The following is a 24,304-nucleotide window of genomic DNA, read 5'->3' as shown; positions in this document are numbered from 1 at the left end:
TAGTTTGGCAGGAGACAGAGGCATTGAGATAAAATTGTCAAAAACCTCCCAAATTACTTTAGGAGACTAAGTCCCATCTTCAAAAATGTCACTTTGAGCAGAGAAATTAGTCTTCTAAATTACTTAGTGTCTTTTGATAACTTTGTCCTTACTATCTCAGGTATTGTTCTGCTCAGCATTGCAAAGCCTAGATGACTTACCTCGATAAGTTCCTTTTTCAGAAGCAGAGGTGGAAAAAGTACTCCAAAAGTTACTGGAGTAAAAGTACAGATGTTGGGGAGGTGGTACTTAAGTACAAGTCACCAGTGTCCCTCTGGAGAACTGCTTGAGTACATGTAAACACACATGCACATCACATCTTAATTGTACTCAAGTACCCAGAAGTGAAAGCAATGGCACTTTTACTCAAGTAACTTTTTGGGTACTTTCCTCACCTCTGCTCAGAAGTGATTTAAGCTTGTTGAAGCCTTGGTTGCATTGACTTTCACTGTTCATGTTTACTCTCTGCTCCTGAGTATTCAGTTCTCTAAAATAATGGCCTCAAAAAAGACAGCAGCTGAGGTCAGTGGGTGGGTTTTTTTGTGTTTTGGGCTGTTGCTTTTAATTATAATCGGAGCTGTTAAGAGAGCAGCCATCAAGAAACACCACAAGAGGAAACAGACGTAATTCAGCAGTCCTGTGGCAGCAGAATACCCTGACTGAGTTGTAAAGTATCATTAAGAATCAAACAAAAACTCAGAGGCAATGATGGAAGAAGTTTTCTCTGCTCCTCTCCAGCTCTCTTGTAAAACTGCCTGATAAGCTGTAAATATCAAAATGACAAGAAGTTATGTTTGTGTTTTTCTTTTAAGCCTTGGTGCCTGGGAACCAAAAAGTTCTAGGCAAGCAAAAGCTTCTAGAGTGTGTCTTCCCGCAGGTAGCCTGTGCCCTTACATGAGTATGGCCCCAGCCCTCTTTGCACCCCCCAATCTCCCACCTGCGTTTGGTGTTGCTTTCCATCTGGGCTTGCTGGCATCGTTTGAGGAATGAGTTACAGCCTGGGTTCTGCTTTCACTCATTTGGCAGGGAAGGCTTTGTTTAAATAACTCAAGTGCTGCTAGTCCTCCAGTGTCCTCCCGCAATTCCTTAAGTGCCTGGAAGGACAGGCAGGTTTTTCCACAGTCCATTCTCATGGGAATCATAGGGCAGCTCAGCTTACTGCAGCACAAAGGACTGTGAGGTATGCCTCAGAAGTCCTTATGAAACACATGGGGGAGTACAGCCTGGGTGAGAACACAGTGGTGTGGGGATGGCTTTATGGTGTGACTTCTCATACCCAGGCTAGGCTCAGTTGGCTGCTGAAACCCAGGTGTTAATCTCCCAGACTCACTCTGGAGTAAAGATACACCTCTGGAGTCACTCTGATTGCTTTCTAATTTTGTTTTGCCATTGTGGTCTAGTAATACACTGCTTGAAGCTTCATACTATAGGGAGAGAGCATATGTTGAGATCAACTACTGAGATTTTATCTGTGCTCCCTGATCTACCCTTACCTGATTTATTCACTTGTCCGCTTTGCTGACTCAAAGTCACTATCTAGAGAAATCGGTGCAGAGCGTTACTGTTAGCACTTACAGGGCTTCTTGTTTTATCATCTGATTGTCTGGTGCCTAGCACAAAGAGGCTCAACCTTGTTGTGGTCTTCAAACATTAGTCCCGTATATATGTAAAATAATGACACGGTCTATACAGTATTTCATCTACGGAACTGAGTGCATCTCACAAGGGTGGATATCTCTTTATTCCTGTTTTACAGGTAGAAAGCTAAGACACAGACATATGTAAGTGACTCATCTGAGGTCACAGAGGAGTCAGTGACAGAGCTGGGAACAGAACCCAGGACTTCAAGCTCCCAGCTCATGCAATATGTCTATGGCCTCGAGATTATTTATGTCAGAGGCCCTCCATTCTATGTTCTCTGCATTGTCTTATACAGTGACGATGCTCATAATACAGAACAAATTTCCAGCACCACAATATAACAGGGATCAGCAAACTGGAGCACTAATGGATGAAATAAGAGCAAGCCTGAACTGTATTTTGAGGTTCAGCAAAATTCAGTTGTCTCTCATTTTCCTCCTATTTTTATGACTCCTGATTTCCTAGTTCCTTTGAGCACTGTGGCCTTATGAGTGCAGACATGCAGAAAGATTCCTTGACGATGGAAAACAGGAGGTCCTTGAGAATGAGTGAGATTCTAACTTCTAGGAGCATAACTGAATTGGTGAACTTTTGTGATTCACTTTTTGGTGGTACTATTAATGCTCTGAATTTTGATATGAACTGGGCATATAGAGTATATGCATAGTATGCATGTATTCAGCAACATTTTTTGCTGTAATTGTATCATTTTTATTGTTGAAAGGGAGTTACAAACAGAAATTGAAATAAAACTTGCGAAATAGTTTTGCATTTCTTGATAAGCTGTCACTGTCTGACAAAATGCTCACTGCAGGTACCAGGCTTGGGGAGGAGGATGTTATTCATTGAAACTAAAATAAAAAAAAGTGGTTGAGGAAAAACATGTTGTGTAGGAGTGGCTGGAGGAACATCAGCCTATATTTAATCCATTGCCTTAACTTTCTATAAAGCTACAGGTTGAATCTCTCTCTTCTGGCACCCTTTGGACATGACCAGTGCTGGATGAGAGAAGTTGCCGGATCACATGAGGTTAATATCATCTAGCACATTACCAACACTTCCACTGCTTATTGGGCTCTTAGGCAGCTTTGAGGGATAAATTCCAGCTAAATTACAGCACAGAATGCTGACTGCCAGGACTGATGGCTGGAAACAGACTTTATGGAACCACAGAAAACTTGGCCATGCCCATGGTAAGCGTTCGTCCAGCTAACTGAAATCATTCCAGATTACGACTGTTGCCGGACAAGAGAGTTCCGGATTGGAGAGGTTCAACTGCACAAGAAGTTAAAGGTTGCAGATCAGCTTTAAAATGTTCTTTTCTGTTTGCTGCTTCTTGGACAAATTAGAGCTATTTTGACAACTTTTTGTTTTCGGAATTTTATTTTCTGTTTAACTCCATTCCATTTGCTTCCCAGGTGGAACACCAGTATTCCCACAAATTAACTGTGACGGTATTGAAAGCCACAAATGTTACAAAAGGGGCTTTTGGTGATATGCGTGAGTATCTCTTTTATTGATTTATCCATCTTCATTTCTCACCTGATCAGGTTTTTTTTTTTCTCACATTGTGGGAGCATTCTAAGCTTGTCATATATTCAAAGCCCCATTGATGCTTTTCTTCTAGTTTTGCTAATACCAAGGATTTGCTGTTTAAACATATTTGCTTTGTTGTTGTTCACTCATCATAGTTCAAGTGGCACTTTTCCTCTTCTCCCACAATTGATTTAAAAAAAAAAAAGATGAATGAATGGGTTGGTCGTTGCCAGGGGCACCTAAAATAAATTAAGGGCCAAGTCGGAAATGAATTCTCTGTGTAAGGAAACTGGAGGTGGTTGTGCCTTCAAACGGATGTGGTTGGTGAAAGACGTAGACAGAGAGAGAGAGAGAGAGAAGCCCAAAGCCCTGCTGATTCAGCAGAATAATGAAGCAGCTTGCACTGTGAAGAGTTATAAATGGCCACAACGTTATTGCTGTTTGCTCTGTGCCCATGTTTCTACAGACACATTTGCAGAAGAGGAAGCCATTGGGAAAGATGACCCATGAAAAACATCAGCAGTTTCTGCTTATTTCAGAGAAGGGTATCAGCTTCTCAGGGTTTTGTTTCTCTGGCTATGACTGTGCTATTATCAGGCCATCGCACTCTTCAGCCCCCTGAAGATCACCACAGGGGTCACTGCGTTTCTCACGGCAGCCTTCAAACTACAGGAATGACTGCAATGCAGGGGCTGTTCCTCCACAGTGGGTTTGGGTTGACACAGTTCTCCCTGCCTCCTGTGCATTCCATTTCCTTGGCAGCCCTGCAGCCCATCTCCTTTTGCAGGGGGAACCGTTGGCAGTCTGTCTGCATTTGGCATCTTTCTGACTATCGTCTATGCACTGTTATTACAAGTGACACCAAAGGTCATGGTAACAGAAAGGATTTTGAGAGTACATATCTGCCACCATTTCTTGTTTATTTTTGCTTTTTACTCCCTGCCTTTCCTCCCCCAGTTAAGAGCATTTTGGTTCCAGTGCAGAACCTACAATTTACTCATATATGTTATTTGTTCTGTGGTAGCTCCTAGCAGCACCACATGAGCATTGGGTTCCCTGAGGCTAGGTCTCAAAGACAGCTTTTTTTATGAAAGTGATTGTATTTCAAGTTTTCTGTGCCCCTGGACATTTCACTCCACAGTATTTCTCTGTTTGGATGTTCGTCTCTAAATGCAAAACTTTCACATGCTCCAGCTGATCAATCTCTAATTTCCAGGGAATGTTGTAGGTATCAGTGAACCTAAATAGGTGGGGGTGGAGGGGGTGGGGCACTCTGGGGGAAGGAAAGTACATGGGGTTTCTGACATCTGGTTAACAGACCAAGCATCTTCAGTCACCTCCGTAATCTATATATAGATTTTAGAAATGTGCATCTGTCCATCTGCCAGTCTGTTTGTTCAAGAACTCATCTAAAATGGTAAGTGCTAGGACCCCCACATTTGCTGTGCAGCTTTTTCTTCTCCTAACTTTAAGCAAGACCAGGGTTTGGTTGTGCCAAGAGCATTTAATGAGCCTGGAAAGGGCATGTTTTTCCTAACATGGAAAGGGAGGGGACTGCTAGGAGGGGCCTTTACACTGCAGAGACACACCACAGGAGGGAAGCTACAACAGTAAGACAGTGGTTGGCTTGGGGGAAGTGCTCAGAAGGGTGCCAGCCAGGTCACTGTCCGTGGGTAAGATTCCTGTGGTGTTGCTGGGCGTCCCGTGCTGCCCACCAGGCCCCACAGTGCAGCGACGTCCTTACAAATTATGGGGTACTCTGCAACTGGGGACCCTTACCAGCTTCTTCTGGGGTTCGGGTCCTCTCCCCTCTGTTCCTGCATCCAGCCTGGGGCTTGCCTCCCTCCTTCCCCACACCCCAGGTTACCAGGACGGAGGTTTCCCTGGGGCCAGAATGAAGCTGCAGGGGCTGGTGGCTCCTCTCTGCACCTGCCTCGCAGCAGGGAGATAGATCTCTGCTGGTCAACAGGAGCATGTGGGGGAGGGGGCAAGGAGATGCCCTGCAGCAGCTGGGGGCATATAAGCACACAGAGCTGCAAAGGGGCACTCGAATATGCAGTGTGGCCCCCACCAGCCCCAGGGAGCCACATGTGGCCTAGGGGTGACCACCCTGCCCTGTAAAGAGCAGCCTGGCTCTGGCAGGCAGTGAGGCCCCAGGCACCCGAGGGAATCCCTGCTGCTGCCATGGCCGTGCCTCCATCACTACCAGAAGCAGCCCCAAAGACCTGCCACTGCATGGACAGCACCTTCCCTATCTCTGCAGGTGGCCCTGGTGAGTGCCGTGCCTCATACCTTCCAGCCCCCTCCCTTGAGTCCCTCCTCACCCAAAATCCCCTCACTCCTGCAACCCCCACGTGCTCGGCCCTCTGCCACTCCTCACCCCGAAGCCTCACTTCAGCTTCCTCTCATGCCAACTCCCTGCCCTGACCCCCTCCTCACCCCCAAACCCACAATCCTGTGTCCTCCAGGCCCCCATCCTCAAGCCCCTCCTCACCCCAGACACTGACCTGAACCACTCCTTACCCTCATGGCCTACCTCACTATCCTGAGCTCCTCTTCGCCCCAAAACTCTGTCTGCTGCATCCCCATATACCAGCCCCCTGCCCAAAACACCTCCTCATCCCTGGTCCTTGACGCCAGCCCCCCACTCACCAGCCCCTTTCCCTGATCCCCTTCTCATCCCCAAACCTTGACTTCTGCACCCCCACGCTGCACTGAGCCCCCTTGCCTCCCAAACACCCCACAGATCCTTACCTAACCTCCAGAGCCCTGCACATGCCAACACTGCCCAACCCACAACCTTGAGCTCACCTCACTGCATCCCACGCTTAAATTTCTTAAAGATCCTTTTGTATCACAAACCCTTGCAACTTCCTGCCCTGAGGGAACACCAGGTGCTGGTGGTGGTGAGGAAGTGCAATATTGCAGCACTTGTAAGAAATTTTCACCCCTGGACTGGGCCAAGATGAGTCAGTACAATAGGAGGAATCTGCAATAGGGTTGCTTCTCAATAAACCCCACAGAAAACAGTTACAAGAGAGACAAGTTTTACTTTTTCCATTTTGCGTGCGTACACACACCCACACAAAATTATGAAGTGTAAAATTGACTTCCAAAAATTCAGTTGTAGCAAAAGACGGTAAAACTGCAAATATTATTTACCAACAAGCTCTGTCTAGTAGTTTAGTCACATTTCTTCTTTTATTAATACAATCATTTAAATAAAGCATTCATGTTTTCCTTTTATTTTTAAAAATATTTGCCTGAGGAATGCTGGGTACATCTGCTAGTTGCCTATAAGTGAAAAGACAGGGAACCAGAAGGCATAAAGAAGCAATACGACCACCTCTCATCTTGTTTGTGATCATTTTGCCAATACAATTTAAAACTGCTGAAACCTTGAAATATATTAAAAAGAGGATGGGGATGAGGAGGGGTCTTGGTGGGGAGGGGAGAATGGGAAACCTAGACGAAGGGAGGGGTAAAGGGGTTCGCAAAGTTCTGGACTTGGAGGGATGAATGGATGACCCCTGGCACAGGGAGTGGAGTTGGGAAAACATGATGGCTACATCTACACGAGGGGAAAACTTTGAAGTGGCCATGCTAATATTCAGCAACTCATTAGCAAGCTGTCAGCTCACGGCTCATCTACATGGAGTCCTTTTCGAGAGGACCCTGCAAACAGCGAAATCCCCTGCCTTTCAAAAAGGACACGGTCCCACACCAAAGGCTTTTATGTAAATTAGGTGGTCATGGGATAGGAGGAAAGGTGCTTTCATGGATCGGGAATTGGTTAAAAGACAGAAAACAAAGGGTGGGAATAAATGGTAAATTTTCACAATGGAGGAGGGTAACTAGTGGTGTTCCCCAGGGGTCAGTCCTGGGACCGATCCTGTTCAACTTGTTCATCAGTGATCTAGAAAATGAGGTAAGCAGTGAGGTGGCAAAGTTTGCAGATGACACCAAGTTGTTCAGGACAGTCAAAAACAAAAGGGATTGTGAAGAACTACAAAAAGATCTCAGCAAACTGAGTGATTGGGCAGCAAAATGGCAAATGAAATTTAATGTGGGTAAGTGTAAGGTAATGCATGTTGGAAAAAATAACCCAAATTACACGTAGTACGTGATGGGGTCAAATTTAGCTACGACAGATCAGGAAAGGGATCTTGGAGTTATAGTGGATAGTTCTCTGAAGACATCCACGCAGTGTGCAGCGGCAGTTAGTAAGGCAAATAGGATGTTAGGAATTATTAAAAAAGGGATCGATAATAAGACAAAAGATATCATACTTCCCCTATATAAAACTATGGTACGCCCACATCTCGAGTACTGCGTGCAGATGTGGTCTCCTCACCTCAAAAAAGATATATTGGCATTAGAAAAGGTTCAGAAAAGGGCGACTAAGATGATTAGGGGCTTGGAACGGGTCCCATATGGGGAGAGGCTAGAGAGACTGGGACTTTTCAGTTTGGAAAAAAGGCGATTGAGGGGCGATATGATAGAGGTATATAAAATCATGAATGGTGTGGAGAAAGTGAATATAGAAAAATTATTTACCTTTTCCCATAATACAAGAACTAGGGGACACCAAATGAAATTGATGGGTAGTAGGTTCAAAACTAATAAAAGGAAATTTTTCTTCACACAGCGCACAGTCAACCTGTGGAACTCCTTGCCCGAGGAGGCTGTGAAGGCCAGGACTCTATTAGGGTTTAAAAAAGAGCTTGATAAATTTTTGCAGGTTAGGTCCATAAATAGCTATTAGCCAGGGATAAAGTATGGTGCCCTAGCCTTCATAACAAGGGCAGGAGATGGATGGCAGGAGATAAATCACTTGATCATTGTCTTCTGTTCTCCTTCTCTGGGGCACCTGGCATTGGCCACCGTCGGCAGATGGGATGCTGGGCTGGATGGACCTTTGGTCTGACCCAGTATGGCCATTCTTATGTTCTTATGTTCTTATGACCCTTGTGTCTGACAAGCTGTGCATGAGCGAAACGCGGCACTTTTGAAGTGCCTCTGCTGGCAGCGTGCTAATGAGGCACTGAGTAATCATTTCAGCACCTCATTAGTGTTCTCCAATTTGGCCATTAGCATGGCTATTTCGAAGTTTTCCCCCTGTGTAGACATAGCCATAGAATCCCTAGAATGGTGTGGAATGGAGGGGAAATATGGGTATGCCTACATGGCAGACTTATTGCAGAATAACTTATTTCTAAATAATGCAGCTACACACAGAAATGCATTTTGAAATAGCACTGAGCTATTTCGAAGTACAGTGTCTGCATGCATAGAGCCTATTTTGAAATAAAGCCGTTGGACACACTCTGGCTAATTTCAAAATAGGCTCTATTCCCTGTCGTAACAGCACTTATTTCAAAGTAGGCACTGTTCCTTGTGCAATGAATTTTACCATTTTTGAAATAAGCCCACCAGTATTTTGAAATTATTTTGAAATAGCAGTTGCATTGTGTAGACACTGGGATAGTCATCTAGGCAAGGTGCTGATGATGATACTGAAGAACATCTAGTGGATGAGAAAGCAGGATTCAGGAAAGATAGAAGTACCATACATCAGATATTGGCACTAAGATTGACAGTGGAGAAAATTTTGATGAAAGAACAAGAACATCTACAATTGCTTCATGGATTTTCAGAAGACATTTAACAGTATAGATCAGAAAGTTACTTGGGCGGTGTTGGAGTTGTATGGGGTGGATAGGAGGCTGATGCGGTTGTTGAAGGATATCAACAACAATATGGAGTCAGCGGTGAGAATGTGCGGAGAGTTGGGAAGTTGGTTTAGAAGGAGTAGAGGTATGAGACAAGGAGATACGATATCATCAAGTATCTTCATCGCGCATCTAGAGAGAGCACTGAACAAGATCAAGGAAGAGGTAGAAGGGATATCTGTGCACAGGATAAGAAGAAACAACTTGAGGTTCACAGATGATGTAGTTATCATTGAAAAAGATGAGGAGAAGCTAGAGAAAATGGTGCAGGTGCTAAACGAGGAAAAGATGCAGTACAGACTGATTATGAACACGGATAAAAACAATGGATTTGGAGATAAGGAAGTAAGAAGGAAGATCAGAGTAGGTGGGATCAAACTAGAGAACTTAGAGAAGCTCATGTATCTGGGAAGCAAGATAACATGATCTAGAGTGTAAGAAGGAAATAACGATTAGAATAGCAAAAGCATGAGTGAGTTTGAAGACGATGGATAAGATTTAGAAAAGCAGAGCAATTAGCTTAGGAACAAAGCTGAGCATCTTGAAAAGGAGTGTATTCAGCAGTACGTTGTACAGGTGAGACATAGGTGGTAATGAAAGTTTTGAAGAGAAGGATATTGGCATTCGAGAGGCGGCGTTATGGATTCTGAGAACGGGATGGATGCAGAAGTCACCAATGAGGAATTATATAGAAGCCGAAAGAAAACCTACTACAGAAGGTTATACAGTAGAAGTTACAGCTATTTGGGCATATCTGCAGAATAAATGACAAATGCGAAATCAAGACCCTGGCATTCAGCATAAAGACAGACCTCCTCCCCCACCCCCGGGGAATAGGTAGGTGATATAGTAGATTGTTGCAGGACTAGTCTACAGAGACTAAGCCACTCTGTCTTGGACAAGGAAAGATGGAAGAAAATAGTGAGGGAGGCATCAGACACCAACAGGCGCTGAGCCCATTGTTGTTGTTGATGACACTCACATGTTTTACCTACTTGCGGGTCGTATTGGCAATTACGTTAGGATTGCAAGAGGTGCTCGGTCAAGAGCTTATATAAAATGAACAGGATGTAGATGCCTGCCATTTGGACATTGGTAGACGATTGCATGTATTTTCATTGCATGATGCCTCTGTGTAAAAGAAAATGAATAGGAAGTCTAAGTGGCAGCTGATCATTCTTGTGATAAAGCCTTAGATAATGGTTCTGAAAACCTAGGTTAATAGGAGTAAGAGCTGAAAGAAGCCCTTGAGGGTTTTTCTGAATTTTTCTTCATTGATGATGATGATTAGTGGTAGCAGCAGTAATATTAAACCTGCAGTCAGATTTACAGTTGATGCAATGTTTCAAGTAGAAACTTTTTATTTTGATTTTCTTGCTTGTCATACACTGAAGTAGGGTATTTCCTGTTTGATTCTGTGTTAGATTTGTGTAAGTAGAGCAGGCGCTTGGAGTTAGTTTAAACATTTTACAGTAAGAAAAACTTTCTAACTAGAAGGATAGCTAAGCACTGCAACAGGGAAGCCCCCTCACTAGAGCTTTGTAAGAACAGGTTGCATAAATATCTGTCAGGGATGTTCTAGGGTTCACATGGTCCTGCCTCAGCACAGCTGAACTTTGGGTTCTTGTGATCTCTTCCAGCTCTACATTTCTGTGATTCTGTGAGTGACTGTGCACCATCAGTCATCAGTGTGTGTATGGATTTTTACCTGGAAGATAGGAACAGTATTTATCCATCAATGTTTTTCATTCACTTTGCTGTCAAAATTATATGTATTAAGGTAACAAAGTAAATTAGCAGGATGGCTTTTCTTGTAATAATCAGCCTTCTTGCCTCAGCTCAGCGTGGATATGTTTGCTACCGTGATATGCAATCTGATTTTCATCTGGTGATGATCACTTTTACAAGAAAGATGATAAACTGTTTCACAAATTACTTTGCCTTTCTAAGGAAACATGAGTATTTAAAAAAGAATAAAATAAGCAGCAAATGATTTAGAAGGAGAACATGCTCTTCCTGTATAGACCTGAAAGAAAATGTGAAATTAGAAGAGGTATTTGGGTCTGGATGTAATGGAAATCTCATTGAAATGGTACAATAATTTTCCACTCAGTAGCACTGTTATATAATTAATGAATGATATTATTAGGCGCAACTCATGAGATTTCAGTTCTGTCAATTCTTATCACAAAATCTATCCATGGTTTGGTCACAAATCCACATGCCAGCCTATCGCTGATCCAGATCCAATTACCACTTTCTTGCCCCATCGCTTGTTGAAAGAGTAACTGGGAAATGAAAACTTTGATTACCCAAAAGAGATTGAGAGTGGGGCAGAAAAAAATCAACATTGCCTTTGAAAAAACATATTTTGATGGCAAAATCAGTCTTCTGCCTTTAAATTTAGACAAAGAAAAATATTAGAGGCAAGAGTGGTTATTTAAAAAATAGTGAACTCTTGATTTTTTTTTTTCATCTCAGTTGAAGCCAAAACTGGTTTGCGCATGTTATATTTGGCAGAAGAATAATCAGAGAGCAGCTTCTGCAAATTAATGGTCTGTTTGCCACATTATCTTTCTGGCTGCTGGTTTCATTCTGATGTGGAGGGGGTAAAAAGCCCTCTACTAACCCACAGCAATGTCTCTGGAAGGAGAAATAATTGTACAAAATGTGTTAGGAAAAAGCAATGCTGTGGCAAAAGTATTCTGTAGGGAGTTCTAAAATTGACTTCACCCACCTTTGTGTGTGTGTGTGTGTGTGTGTTGTGTATACATGTGTGAAGGAGAATTTTGTTCTGAAAGCTAAGGAAAGTGTTTACTTTGCGTTAGACTGTGCAACATTTCTTCAGACTACTGCATGTTTACTCTCATGAGTAGTCCCTGAGCCTTTATGGAACTATTTGTATGAGTAAGCCTTCCCCGTCTGAGTAAAAATTGGCCTGGGTGTGTGCATTGACCACACTGACAGATGAGCTAATACAGAAAGAATTCCAGTGTGACGCTTTATTTTAGGTCTTCAGTAATGGCTTAAAAATGGTAATGATCATAAAAAAAAATCATAGGGACCACTATACTAACACAATTAAGAACTGTACAGCAGACAGCCAGGCACTGTGCCAACAACCACTGGCTCCAGCTATGCAGCAGAATCCAGACCTGTGCCGACTTTGGTAATCTCAGAGGAATGTACGAGGGTGTGAGGAAGGCATTAGGACCCACCCAGAACAAGATGGCACCTCTGAAATCCAAATCTGGTGAAGTCATCGCTGACAAAGCCAAACAGATGGAGCGCTGGGTTGAGCACTACTCCGAGCTGTACTCATGTGAGAATGTTGTGGTTGATGCAGCCCTCGATGCCGTTGAGCTCCTACCAGTAATGGCCGAACTGGATCAAGAACCGACTGTGGCTGAACTGAAGAGAGCCATCGACAGCATTGCAGCAGGAAAGGCCCCTGGTCAGGATGGTATACCACCAGAGGTAATCAAATGTGCCGCGGACACATTCCCGGAACCCCTACATGAGCTACTGTGCCTGTGCTGGAAAGAGGGTGAGGTTCCACAGGACATGCGCGACACTAACATTGTAACGTTGTATAAGAACAAAGGAGACAGAAGCGACTGCAACAACTACCGTGGAATCTCCCTCCTAAGCGTCACTGGTAAACTGTTCGCTCGTGTCATCCTCGGCAGACTCCAGAAGATTGCTGAGAGGGTGTACCCCGAATCGCAGTGCGGATTCCGCGCAGAGAGGTCTACCATTGACATGGTCTTCTCTCTAAGGCAGCTGCAGGAGAAGTGCAGGGAGCAGAGAAAGCCACTCTACATAGCCTTCATTGACCTGACCAAGGCCTTTGACTTGGTCAGCAGGGATGGTCTGTTCAAACTGCTCCACAAGATAGGTTGTCCTCCACGGTTACTCAAGATGATCCAGTCATTCCACGAAGACATGAGAAGAACCATCCAATATGTCGGCGCATTATCGGATGCTTTCAGAATCAGGAGCGGCATCAAACAAGGATGCGTGCTTGCTCTGACACTGTTCGGGATCTTCTTCACATTCCTCCTGAAGCATGCCTTTGGATCTTCAACAGAGGGCATCTTGCTGCACACAAGATCTGATGGGAAACTGTTTAACCTTGCAAGGCTGAAAGCTAAGTCTAAGGTGCGAGAAGTCCTCATCAGAGACATGCTGTTCACAGACGATGCTGCTGTAGTGTCTCACACAGAAGACCAGCTTCAAAAACTGCTGGATCAGTTCTCCAAAGCGTGCAAGGACTTTGGGCTTACCATCAGCCTAAAGAAGACGAACGTACTCGGTCAGGATGTTGCTGAATCCCCATCAATCAGCATTGACAACTATACGTTAGAGGTCGTCCACGAGTTCGTTTACCTCGGGTCCACCATCACTGACATCCTGTCATTGGACACTGAGCTAAATAGGAGGATCGGAAAAGCGGGCACAACTCTGTCCAGACTCAGCAAGAGAGTGTGGAATAACAACAAGCTGTACACTCACACCAAAATGCAAGTCTACAGAGCCTGCATCCTCAGCACCCTCCTTTATGGCAGCGAGACTTGGACCCTGTATGCCCGCCAGGAAAAGAGGCTGAACGTCTTCCACTTGCACTGCCTCAGGCGCATCCTTGGAATATCATGGAAGGACAGAGTGACCAACACCGCTGTCCTCGAGCAAGCTGGAATCCCAACTATGCACACCCTCCTCAGGCAGCGTTGACTCCGCTGGGTTGGCCACGTCCACAGGATGAGTGATGGAAGGATTCCAAAAGACATCCTGTATGGTGAGCTAGCCTCTGGCAAAAGACCTCCCGGACACCCCCAGTTGCGCTACAAAGGTGTCTGCAAGAGAGACCTCAGAGAGGTAGACATCGAGCTGGACAACTGGGAAGATCTAGCAGACAACCGCAGCAGATAAAGGCAGGGGTACACAAGGGCCTTCAGAAGGGCGAGATGAAGATCAGACAGCTAGCAGAGGAGAAGCGAGCGCACAGAAAGCGCAATAAGGACTTGCCAGACACCCACTACATCTGCAAGAGATGCAGCAAGGACTGTCACTCTCGTGTGGGTCTTCATAGTCACAATAGATGCTGTAAATGAAGTCCTCAATTGAAACTTTAAAGGGCGCGATCCATAGTCTATGCAGACTGAAGGATGCCTACGTACTAAGCTATTACCTTGTTCCACTATGATTACCTCTGTTGAATGAAAAGTATCCCAGCTGTTTACAGTCCTGGGAGATTGTCTGTCTGACTTAAAAAGACAAAACATTTTTTTTTAACCACAGCAAGACTATGGGTTGAGCAGAATATTTTCATAATGTGTTTATCCCCATCTTTTTTGTGCGTTCATCAGCAATGAAATCTTTAACATGGTCGTCATTCAACTTCAGTGTTAGCAGTTTACTGAAATGAACTGGGGAAGTTTAGATGCTTTGTGCTCTTGTTTAAATTATCCATGTAATCAAGAAGACCCCATCACATCATTTCTCCCTCTGCTCACATTTTTAGCTTATTTTTGCATAAGAACTAGAGATTTATTATTTTTTTTTTGTTAATGAAAGCTGAGATTCTGGTACATTTTCCTGGGGGCTGTCATCTTGTGTATCAGTTTAATGAAGAGTGGAAAGCTAGGTAATTCAGTCACTTCTTACTGGTGTCTGATCTGTAACAGTGTTGAACTCCCTCAGCCTTAACAGAACTGTTGTGATACTGAGTAACAGAGAGGAAGCCGTGCTAGTCTATACACTATCAAAACAAAAAGCAGTCAAGTAGCACTTTAAAGACTAGCAAAATAGTTTATTAGGCGAGCTTTCGTGGGACAGACCCAGTCACTTAAGTTTTCCTTGGTTTATTTTTCTTCCTCTATGTAAATTAGGAATAAAGTTGTACCTGCCCTACAGGAGGAGTCTTGTGATTAGTCAATGTTACTTTGTATTAACAAAGGTGCTACAAAAATACGACGTATACATGAAGCCTTTGCTGAGTTAACTGTTCATTTAGATTATATCACAGATAGGAGATCAGCTCATCTCTGTGTTGCACACCCAAACTCTGTCCTGGGGCGTGTCTCGAGTGAGTGAGTGAGTGAGTGATGCAATGATGAGACTTGATAGGTGACATTCTGCTTAGATCTGGAACTGTGCCTTTCATACTCACGGCTTTAGTTTTGTAGCATTCAGTGACCAGATCTGTGAATGAGACTGAAATGGTTCCAGGCTGGTTATGGAGTTAAGAGCCAGAAACATGTCTTTAGGGTGGTTAGAGATACAAATGTGAGACTTGCTGTACTAAAGTGCCATTTGGCCTTGAAGACATCAAATGCCCCATAGAAGATGTAAAATTATTGTATATTGACCGGTCATTAATGCTAAAAGCAGTAGGCATGAATGTTCACAGTCATTTAGAGCAGTGTTACATAAACTTTTTGAGACTTGGAATACGAAGCAATAATATTTTTATGTGGAACATGTATGAAAATTTTCTTTAAACAAATTGTCAGGCCAAACCATTCCCCTCAAAAAGAAAAAAATAAACAGCTACATCTACAGTAAAATCAAAATGAAGTGATTCAATGAGGTGTCATGACAATGAAGAAGTAACCTTGTATCTGGTTTTAATAACAGAGAATATATACCATCAGTTTTGTTTTCCAGATGCTCACGGCTCACCTGCGAGTTGTTCATGGAACAAAAGTGTTCCGTGAAACACAGTTTCAGAAGCACTGATTTAGATTATTACTGTTCATTGAGTGCTGACAGGGCTTTTGGCGGTGTACAGAGCTTGCTGAAAGGCATTGCCCACTTACAAGGAAATGACATTCTGAAATAATACACAGGCTCAGTGACTTTTTAATTAAAAGAAAATGGGAAGTAATGGACTTGTATCATTATGGGTATGCTGCCCCTCCATTTTGGAAGGGGCATGCAAATATGGCCAATTGGAAATGCAAACAAGGCATGGATTTAAATATCTTGCACCTCATTTACATACTCACATGGGATTTCGATTCCAGAAGAGCTGATTTCGAAAATCAAAACAGCTGTGTAGATGGGGTTCATTTGAAAGGACACCCTGCTTTCAAATGCACCTTCTACCTGAAAAAACTTTAACTCTATGCCTCATTTGCATTTCCGATCAGCTACATTTGCATGCTTCTTTCAAAAGGGAGGAGTATTGTAGCCACAGCCAACAAATCTTGAGCATAAAGTTTTTGTTTTCATATCTAATTACATGTGCCCCCACAAATGCCCTTCTTTGCCATAAGAACCAGGAAATTTGTAGCAGCTAAGTCTCGCTCCAGTGAGATTGCTGATAAACTTTCTTCTGCCTGGTAAGACACCTGCTAGTAATCTTTCTGTGACACTCATAGATTCATAATCTCCCATGTGTCCCTCAAGACTCACTTTACTCTGGCATTCAAGTTACCACATGACTAGGAAAAAGGCTGTTTCCTCCACTGGTGAATGAGTTAGCAGAAATATGCTAGCCAAACTCCATCATTGCTACACAAGTGTAATGCCCAGGAGCCAGGCACATCAAAGAGTTCTGATCAGTGGACAGAATTCATGCCTGAACTTTTATCAGTGTTGATAAATGCAAAGAAATGCACATTGGAAAACATAATGCCAGCTTTTCATATAAAATGATGGTGTCTAAATTAGCTGGTATCACTCAAATGAGAGATCTTTGAGTATTATGGATAGTTCTCTGAAAATATCCACTTACTGTGCAATGGCAATGAAAAAGTCAAACAGAATGTTGGGGATGATTAAGAAAGGGCTAGAATATAAGAAAATAGCATGCAGCCTTTATAGAAATCCATGGTACTACCACTTCACAAATACTTCATTGAGATGTGGTCACTTTATCTCTAAAAAGATATATTTGAGTTAGAAAAGGTGCAGCTGAGCCCTACACCATCTAAACATCCACAATGTTGTATTGTAAAATGCGAAACATACATGTGCAATAACAGTTGACCCTGTTTGAAAAAATGAAATATTTGCATAATCTCATGCAATCATGTTGTCAGGAGAGATTTTGGTAGGGGGGGGACCATGTAGATGGAGTTCTGTTGACAAGATCCCCCTTCATCAACAGAACTCTTATACCTCATTTTTTCAGGGATAAGGGTCTGTCAATGTGGACCGTTTTTGCTGACAGAACCCCATCTACATGGCTTTTCTTTTTCTCCAAAATCTCTCCCAACAGCGAGATCGTGTGAGATTATGCAAATGAAGTGTGATATTTGTAAATCATTGCTTCATTTACAATGTCAGGCTCTCTCATTTGCATTCCTCTCTTGTGAGAGGAATGCCGTGTAGATGTAGACTGTGAGATCAGTTTCCTCCTCTGTCCCCTTCCTCAAGAATGTCCCTATCTTTGAAATCTGCAAAGGCGCCACTTGGATGTATGTACATACTCTCACAGTACACAATGCCATCCCTGGAGAGTCTGTTTCCAGTGCTAGCTTTGGCTCTGGAATGTCATCAGCCATAACACACTTGACTCCAAAACTCCAGCCTCCCACTAGGGATACTTCTTGGGAGTTACCTACAGTGGAGAACCCATAGGAACACTACTTGAGGAAGGGGAAGTTACTCATCTTCTGCAGTAGCCAATGGTTCTTTCAGATGGATGTACCTATGGGTGTTCCATGACCTGCCCTCCTCCCCTCTATTGCAAAGAGAACTGAGGGTGGTTCATTTGCTCAGCATTCATTAGCCTCAAGGCAGTGCACAAGAAGTGGAGAAAAGTGTCTGCTCAACCCACAGGTTCCCAAAGATTTCTGATCAGAAGCACAGGAATGCACATACACATATGGTGGAGCACCCATAGTGACTCTTATCTCTAAGAACCATTGTTATTGTTCAAAGTGGGTAACTGCTCCTTATCAACACACAAAAGCTCCGTATATTTTTGATCTCCAACTGCAGAATACATTTTTAAAGGAATAGATTTTCATTTTCTTAGTTGAAAAGACTGCAAAGTTGACTTTCAAACACAAGAGGACAGTTGATTAACTCTTGGCCTGAAGTATTTTTGTTACACAGTGGGGAAAAAAGTTTTATTTGTGGAAGAGATTTTGAGCTAGTTAAATATTTCCCCCCAGTCATTCAAACAGTAACTCCTTTTAAGTTTAACTACAAAATGAATTAGTTTTTGTTTGAGAGACTGGCTTGAAATCAACTGGATAGGCAAGTAACTGTATGAAAGTGTGCTGTTGAGGGGGTTTGAGTCGTTTTGGAAATTTGACAACAGAAACAAATCTACTTGTGTTTTACGTTTAAAAGAACTTAAGTGAAAAAGAGTCTGAGTTCTGTGTAAAAATTAGAGTTGGGCAAAGTCAAGTTAAAATGAAAAAAAACCTGACATGAAGGAAAAAGACCTAATTTGTGCTGTAAATCTCATGGCAAAAGTTCAAACTGAAGCTCATGTATAGAAGTCCAGTCCTTTAATGCCAGGGACACTCTGCAATAATTAGTGACAATACTGTCAGGATAGCCAGAATCCAGCATTTTGGGTTCCAGAGATCAGGAAACTGATTTGTGTAGCATTAAAGCAGTTTTACTTTCATCCAAGGAGCTAGAACACATGACATCAGTTAATAGTCATGCTAATCATTTTTAAAAATGCATAGATAGGAATTTGGTTGTCTTGATTCAGGCTTGGATTCTCCTCTGCTTTGGGGCCAGCAATTCTGGGTCCTAGCCGGGGTCTGGCATGATTTGTCTGTAGACAAAGGAAGTGGCGGCGGTCGGGAGGGTTGAACTCAGGGCTCAAGACCAAATCCCCACTGGACTCGTGCTCCTGGAAGCTGCCTAAAGTAATCCCATGCACTGACTTTTTGTATGTGTGTCAAGTGTTCCCCACAGTCCACCAGGAACAAGGGTTAGCGCGGCCACGTTTTTGGGAGGGCGTTAGGAGGTCCGGTAGGAAGAGAGCATCAGACGTAAGCTCTTGTATCAGAGTTGTGTATAAGTCTGGACCCTCTCACAGAATCTGGCAAGAACAGGGCTGATGCTGTGGAAATACACAATCCTAAGTGCTAGTTACAGAGCACTCACGCAAGCGCATCCTGATATCAAGTGTTACCAAAGCATGTGATATCAAGGATGGTACAAAACATTCTCAGAGGATAACAGCAACACACTGACCCCTCCTAAAAGATACGGTCATGATGAGAGTACGTAATAGAGATATTTTGATGGAACCAGCATGTACAAGGTGATTGGGGGATACCTAGCCACCTCAAGGGGAAATAACTATGTCAGGGGGCATTGTTATTTTTATGAAATAAGTTTTTTATTTTGAATTTCTTTAAAAGGGATTTTTGAAAATGTTCCTTTTTAATTTTGTTAGTAAATTGTTAAATGGGAATTCTATTAAGTATATTTTTTCATCCCTTACAAACTCTTATCATTCACTAGGTTTTAACAGTTAGTTTTGTTTCCAGTAACATTTTCTTCTTCTTTGCAAACCTTAAGGATTGATTCAGCTTTGCTAAAATAGCACACTACTCCAAATATCTCCATTCTGTCTCTTTTGCGTGAAGTTTATTGTGGAGCAATCCTATTCCAAGATCCTCCTGTTTTTCTGGCTCGTCTTGGTTCAGTCGCTTTCAACATTCACTCAGTTATGTCAGTTTTGAGGACTGTGCTTGATATGGTGATTCTCTCTCCTTTTGTATTTGTTTTAGGAGAAGCAATCCCATTTCAGGCATTTCCCTTTCTCGTGGCTCAATCAAACCCTTACATTGCTCTAAGTTAAGAAAAGTGGACGCTGTATGCCAAATTTAGTGGCCCTAGCTCTTAATGTTCAGGAGTTCTTGATCAACCAGACAAATTTTCTAAAATATATACTAGAAGGAGCAAACTACTGTCAGTATTAGATAACTGAAGGGAAAAATATCAATTTAATTGGTTGAACTCCAATAAAAAATAGATCAACCACCAGTACAACTTTTCTGTCAATAAATTTTATACTTCCTGCTGTTCATTACGTACTATATCCATCAGCAATGTTGTGTTCACTTATCTTGTATGTCAGAAATCCTCTTCTTTTAAAACTGGTGTAAGGAAATAATATCTATGATCAAAATGCCGTTTTTATTTTTTAAAAATGAAATAAAATGCCATGTAAAGGAAAAAAAAATCTGTTGGCACATGTATAATGCAGCTTTGCAAAATTGTCAGGGCAGTTTTAGACCAGTCATGAAATTTATCTATCCGCACTCCTTATCAGGGCGGTAAGGATGACAATGAGGAAAAACAAATTATTTACTTCTGCTGTGGGGAAAAAAGTGCCTTGAATGGATGGATAAATAGAATTTAGCAAGGCTGCTTGCAGCATAGCATTTGTTTTTAGTAATAAAATGGCAATAGTCAAAGAATTTATTTAAGGCTTCTCAGGGTACCTATGATCACTTGTACTCTGCACTGGTACAATGGGTAGAATATCAGCTATTCCTGGATGCAGTCACAGTGTATATGGAATATGCAAATTATGGCCCAATCCCACAGTAATATTCATAGGAGTGGACTCCAGTGATTACAGGGGCTCCACCCAGGGATGCGACCATGTCAATATTGTTACAGGGTCAGGAAGTACAGTAATGGCTCATTTATTGTATTTTTAGGCCTGCAAAATCAGTCTCTCATGAGAGAGGGTGCAAAACAGAATCCAAAATATCTTCCTTTAATTTGTAATTGAAGACTGTTTGTTTCATTTGGTATCCTTGTTGCTACAGTGATACCAGCTAGTGCAGTTATAATGGGTGGCAGTGGTGGTCATGGGATGCTTCTGTAAATAAGCACAACAACACTGTAGCAAATTCCAATAAATACGTATCTTTACCCATAGTATCATTCTCTCACTCAAGGCCTACATCTTACTGCATCATTACCCTGATCTTCATGGGAGCACAAGGTCAGGATATGTACCTGCTTCATGTAATGAGATGATCTGCAATGTATTGGTCCTTTCTTAAATGTGTTTTGGTTAACGCTATCCAAACACAAATTATGACTAATTGTACCCTCTGTTTGGTACTCTACAGTTGACACACCAGATCCGTATGTAGAGCTGTTCATCCCCTCCGCCCCTGACTGCAGAAAGAGAACGAAACACTTCAATAATAATGTGAACCCTGTGTGGAACGAGACCTTTGAGTTTATTTTGGACCCCAACCAAGAAAATGTTCTGGAGGTAAATCAGCCCTGGATTACAGCCGGAAATGGAAGTTGAGTGGTGTCTGGAGGGTTAAAACAGCCACAGTTTGTGCTGACATTGAATCTATCATGTGAACATTTCAAAGTTTTCTAAACATCAACATTTTGCCATTATATGCAGCCCCCGAAGCAAGAGTCTGTTGCATAAATTGCACCCATACAGGGGCAATGTTGGGTGGCACTGTGGCACTTCTGAGTCACAATTGTTTGCCCGTTTGCCAGTGAGAATAGTAATTTGCTGTTCGCTGTAGCACCAGTAAACTTTTATTTTCTCCTTCTTCATTGGCAGGGCTACTTTGAACTGCAGGTAGATGGGGTGGAATCAAGTCTCTGCACATTCCTTGCTCCTCCCTGCCAACTAGAAGAGGATGTAGATGGGAGAATAGTGTCACTTGCTTCTGTATGCCTGGATCCCATGTCTGTCTCCCACAAGGAGCACAAGTGAGCCTGTCACATGTTTGTGCCAGACCTACTCCATGCCACCATGGATCCCTAATTAATTAAGCATTAGTATACTGTGTACTCCGAAAACAACAAGAAATCCTGTGGCACCTTTATAGACTAACAGATATTTTGGAGCATAAGCTTTCATGGGCAAAGACCTGCTTCATAAGGTGCCACAGGGCTTCTCGTTGTTCTCAAAGGTACAGGCTAACATGGCTACCTCTCTGATACTTGCCTACTCCAAAGATTCACAGTCAGTCTCAGTCTTCTAGTCTATCAAGAGGCTATTGAGGGTATATTTTCATTGAAGAGTTCATTCTGGCTCTTATTTGGTAACCTGTTCACTGTGCAGAGAGGACACAGACTAAACTATTGGTTCTCAACCAGGGGTTCATGTACTCCTGGGTGTACACAGAGATCTCCTAGGTGGTACATCAACTAATCTGGATATTTGCCTTGTTTTACTAAAGGATGTACCTCCCTTGTCTGGCACCCTTGGGACCTGAGTGCCCCTGAAGGAAGGGATTTTCTGGATGAGGGGAGGTCAAGCCCCCAGGATGCCTGTGGGGGGCATTCCTGCAGATCTCTCCCATGGGGTTGCTGGGCTGCCAGCCTTCCCCACCCTGGCTGGGTTTCCTACCTTAACCAGTTCCCTGCCATGGGTTTGTGGGTCTCCCCCAGCCCTGGCTGGGGTGCCCACACCTGCAGGGCTGCCTAGCAGTGCTCCCTGCACCAGCCAGTTCCCAGCAGCAGGGGTCTCCTAGCCTAGCCAAGTCTCTGCTGCTTTTGGGCTCTGTGCCCCAGCCAGTTCTCCACCCTAGGGCTGCTGGGCTCCCCCTGCCAGTCTGGGCTCACCATGGCTGTGGGGCTGCTGGTAGGGCTCCTGACCAGAGCAGAGCTCCCCACTTCCCCCATCCGAAACCCCATCCGGGCTCCCTGCCCTGGGGCTACCCTTGGGGCTCCCTAGCCTGAGCTGCTGGCATGGCTCCTTGTCCCCCAGCAAGGCTCTGCTCTGGCCCCACACAGCTTTCGCTCTCTGGTCCAGCAACATCCAAGGTCCTGTTGGACAGGGGATGTTACCAGACAAGAGACTGGGATGATTTTGTTGGGGTTGATCCTGCTTTAGGTTGGGGGCTGGACTTGATGACCTCCTGAGGTCCCTTTCAGCCCCAGAATTCTGTGATTCTGTGAATTCACTGGGAAAGGATCATAGATAGGCTTGTCTCCTTTTTCTGCCCCTTAAAATCCTAGTGACACATATGGGTGATGGCAGCATTGATGACAGGATGAAGTAAATTGTGTGGCTTTGAATTATGACTGCTCACAGCTGGGTGCCCATCGCCTGAGTTTTTATATATATACAAGCAGTGACTTGGCTAGGGTACACAACCTAGAAATCTGAGAATCAAACTCAAAGTTCTAAATCTTACTCTCCTCTTGTCACCAGAAGAACATTTAGGTCCATCAGTGCTTCCCTCTGCTGCAATTACTGGAAATTGTGATACTGCCACCTGATGCTACTTCACAATATCCCTTCAGCTCTCTTATTACAGAGATGAAGTAATAATGTAGAGGCCAAGAACATCCTCCTCAAAGGGCTTGTCTACATTTGCCCCCAACTTTGAAGGGGGCATGTTAATCAGGGTGACTGGAGATTACTAATAAAGTGCTGCGGTGAATATGCAGAACTTCATTAGGCTAATTCTCCCCTGTGGCAACTTCGACGTGTCACACTTCAAAGTACAGGCATGAATGTAGCTGAGGAACTAAGGGCACTTCAAAGTAACGCGCACACTTGGAGTGCCCGTGGCTACACGCATGCCGACACTTCAAAGTTTGATGCTTCAAAATTGCAACAGGGGGTTGAATTAGCTGAATGAAATGCTGCATATTCACCGCAGCACTTTATTAATAATCTCCCATCACCCTGATGAACATGCCCCCTTTCAAGTTACAAGTGAAAATAGTAGTATAAAGTAGACAAGCCCAATGTGTCCTATATTTATTTTCTGTGACATCAAGTTTGAAATCAACTTATCGTGTTGTTTGGGAGCAACACAATTATTTTAGTTAAAATTATCACTATAAGTAAGAGTACAGTAGGAGACTTCACTGGTGATGAAGAAACTATCTATGTTTTCCACCTTTTATAAGTTAGATTTTGACAGTTATCTGTCAGGGAAGAATTTCACATGTCTCCCGGCAATTATTCTACATGTAGCTTTTGTAATGTGCAGAATGTCCTTATTGGTTCATTTTGCTGGCTAATTCAAATACTAGGGAGATTAGGAGACATATGCTCATTTCACTCATGCATTATATGTGCAGAAGCCAGTGCTACTACATCAGAAAGGAGACTCTCTAATGTAATGCCTCTTACCAAGAGGCATATAAAGGAAGACTGGAACTAGTGTCGCAACAGTGGCAGAGTTAAGGTTGTTTGAATGCTTTAGATGTTCATTTCACTTATTTGGTTTCTTTTAAATTTAACCTAATTTGTTTTTTATGTTTCCTATATATTACTAGCTCCTTCTTTAAGCTTTAACTCCAGCTTAACAAGACTTTTGTTTTTGAGTTTTCTTAGGCATTCCCCCAACCCCAGTTTAAAAATGTTTAAGAAGCATTGGAAGCAGGAACAGGGGACCCTGCACAGATACATATTTTGG

The 24,304-nt window shown here is 43.1% G+C and overlaps 1 protein-coding gene across 3 annotated transcripts in view; it reads left to right on the top strand.

Moving 5' to 3' along the window:
* The window catches only part of PLA2G4A (phospholipase A2 group IVA), a 125,498-nt gene that overhangs the window by 29,914 nt on the left and 71,280 nt on the right, over nt 1-24,304 (top strand). For all 3 annotated transcript variants that reach the window (XM_075002883.1, XM_075002881.1, XM_075002882.1), the window contains exons 3-4: nt 3,099-3,180; nt 21,023-21,171. In XM_075002883.1, the coding sequence (XP_074858984.1) occupies nt 3,099-3,180; nt 21,023-21,171 (231 nt within the window). The remainder of the gene's footprint in view (nt 1-3,098; nt 3,181-21,022; nt 21,172-24,304) is intronic.

This window comes from Carettochelys insculpta, chromosome 9 (assembly GCF_033958435.1).
Source record: "Carettochelys insculpta isolate YL-2023 chromosome 9, ASM3395843v1, whole genome shotgun sequence".
NCBI classification, from domain to species: Eukaryota; Metazoa; Chordata; order Testudines; family Carettochelyidae; genus Carettochelys; species Carettochelys insculpta.
Note: the sequence above shows the minus strand (reverse complement) of the source record. Positions and strands in the feature narration are given on the sequence as shown.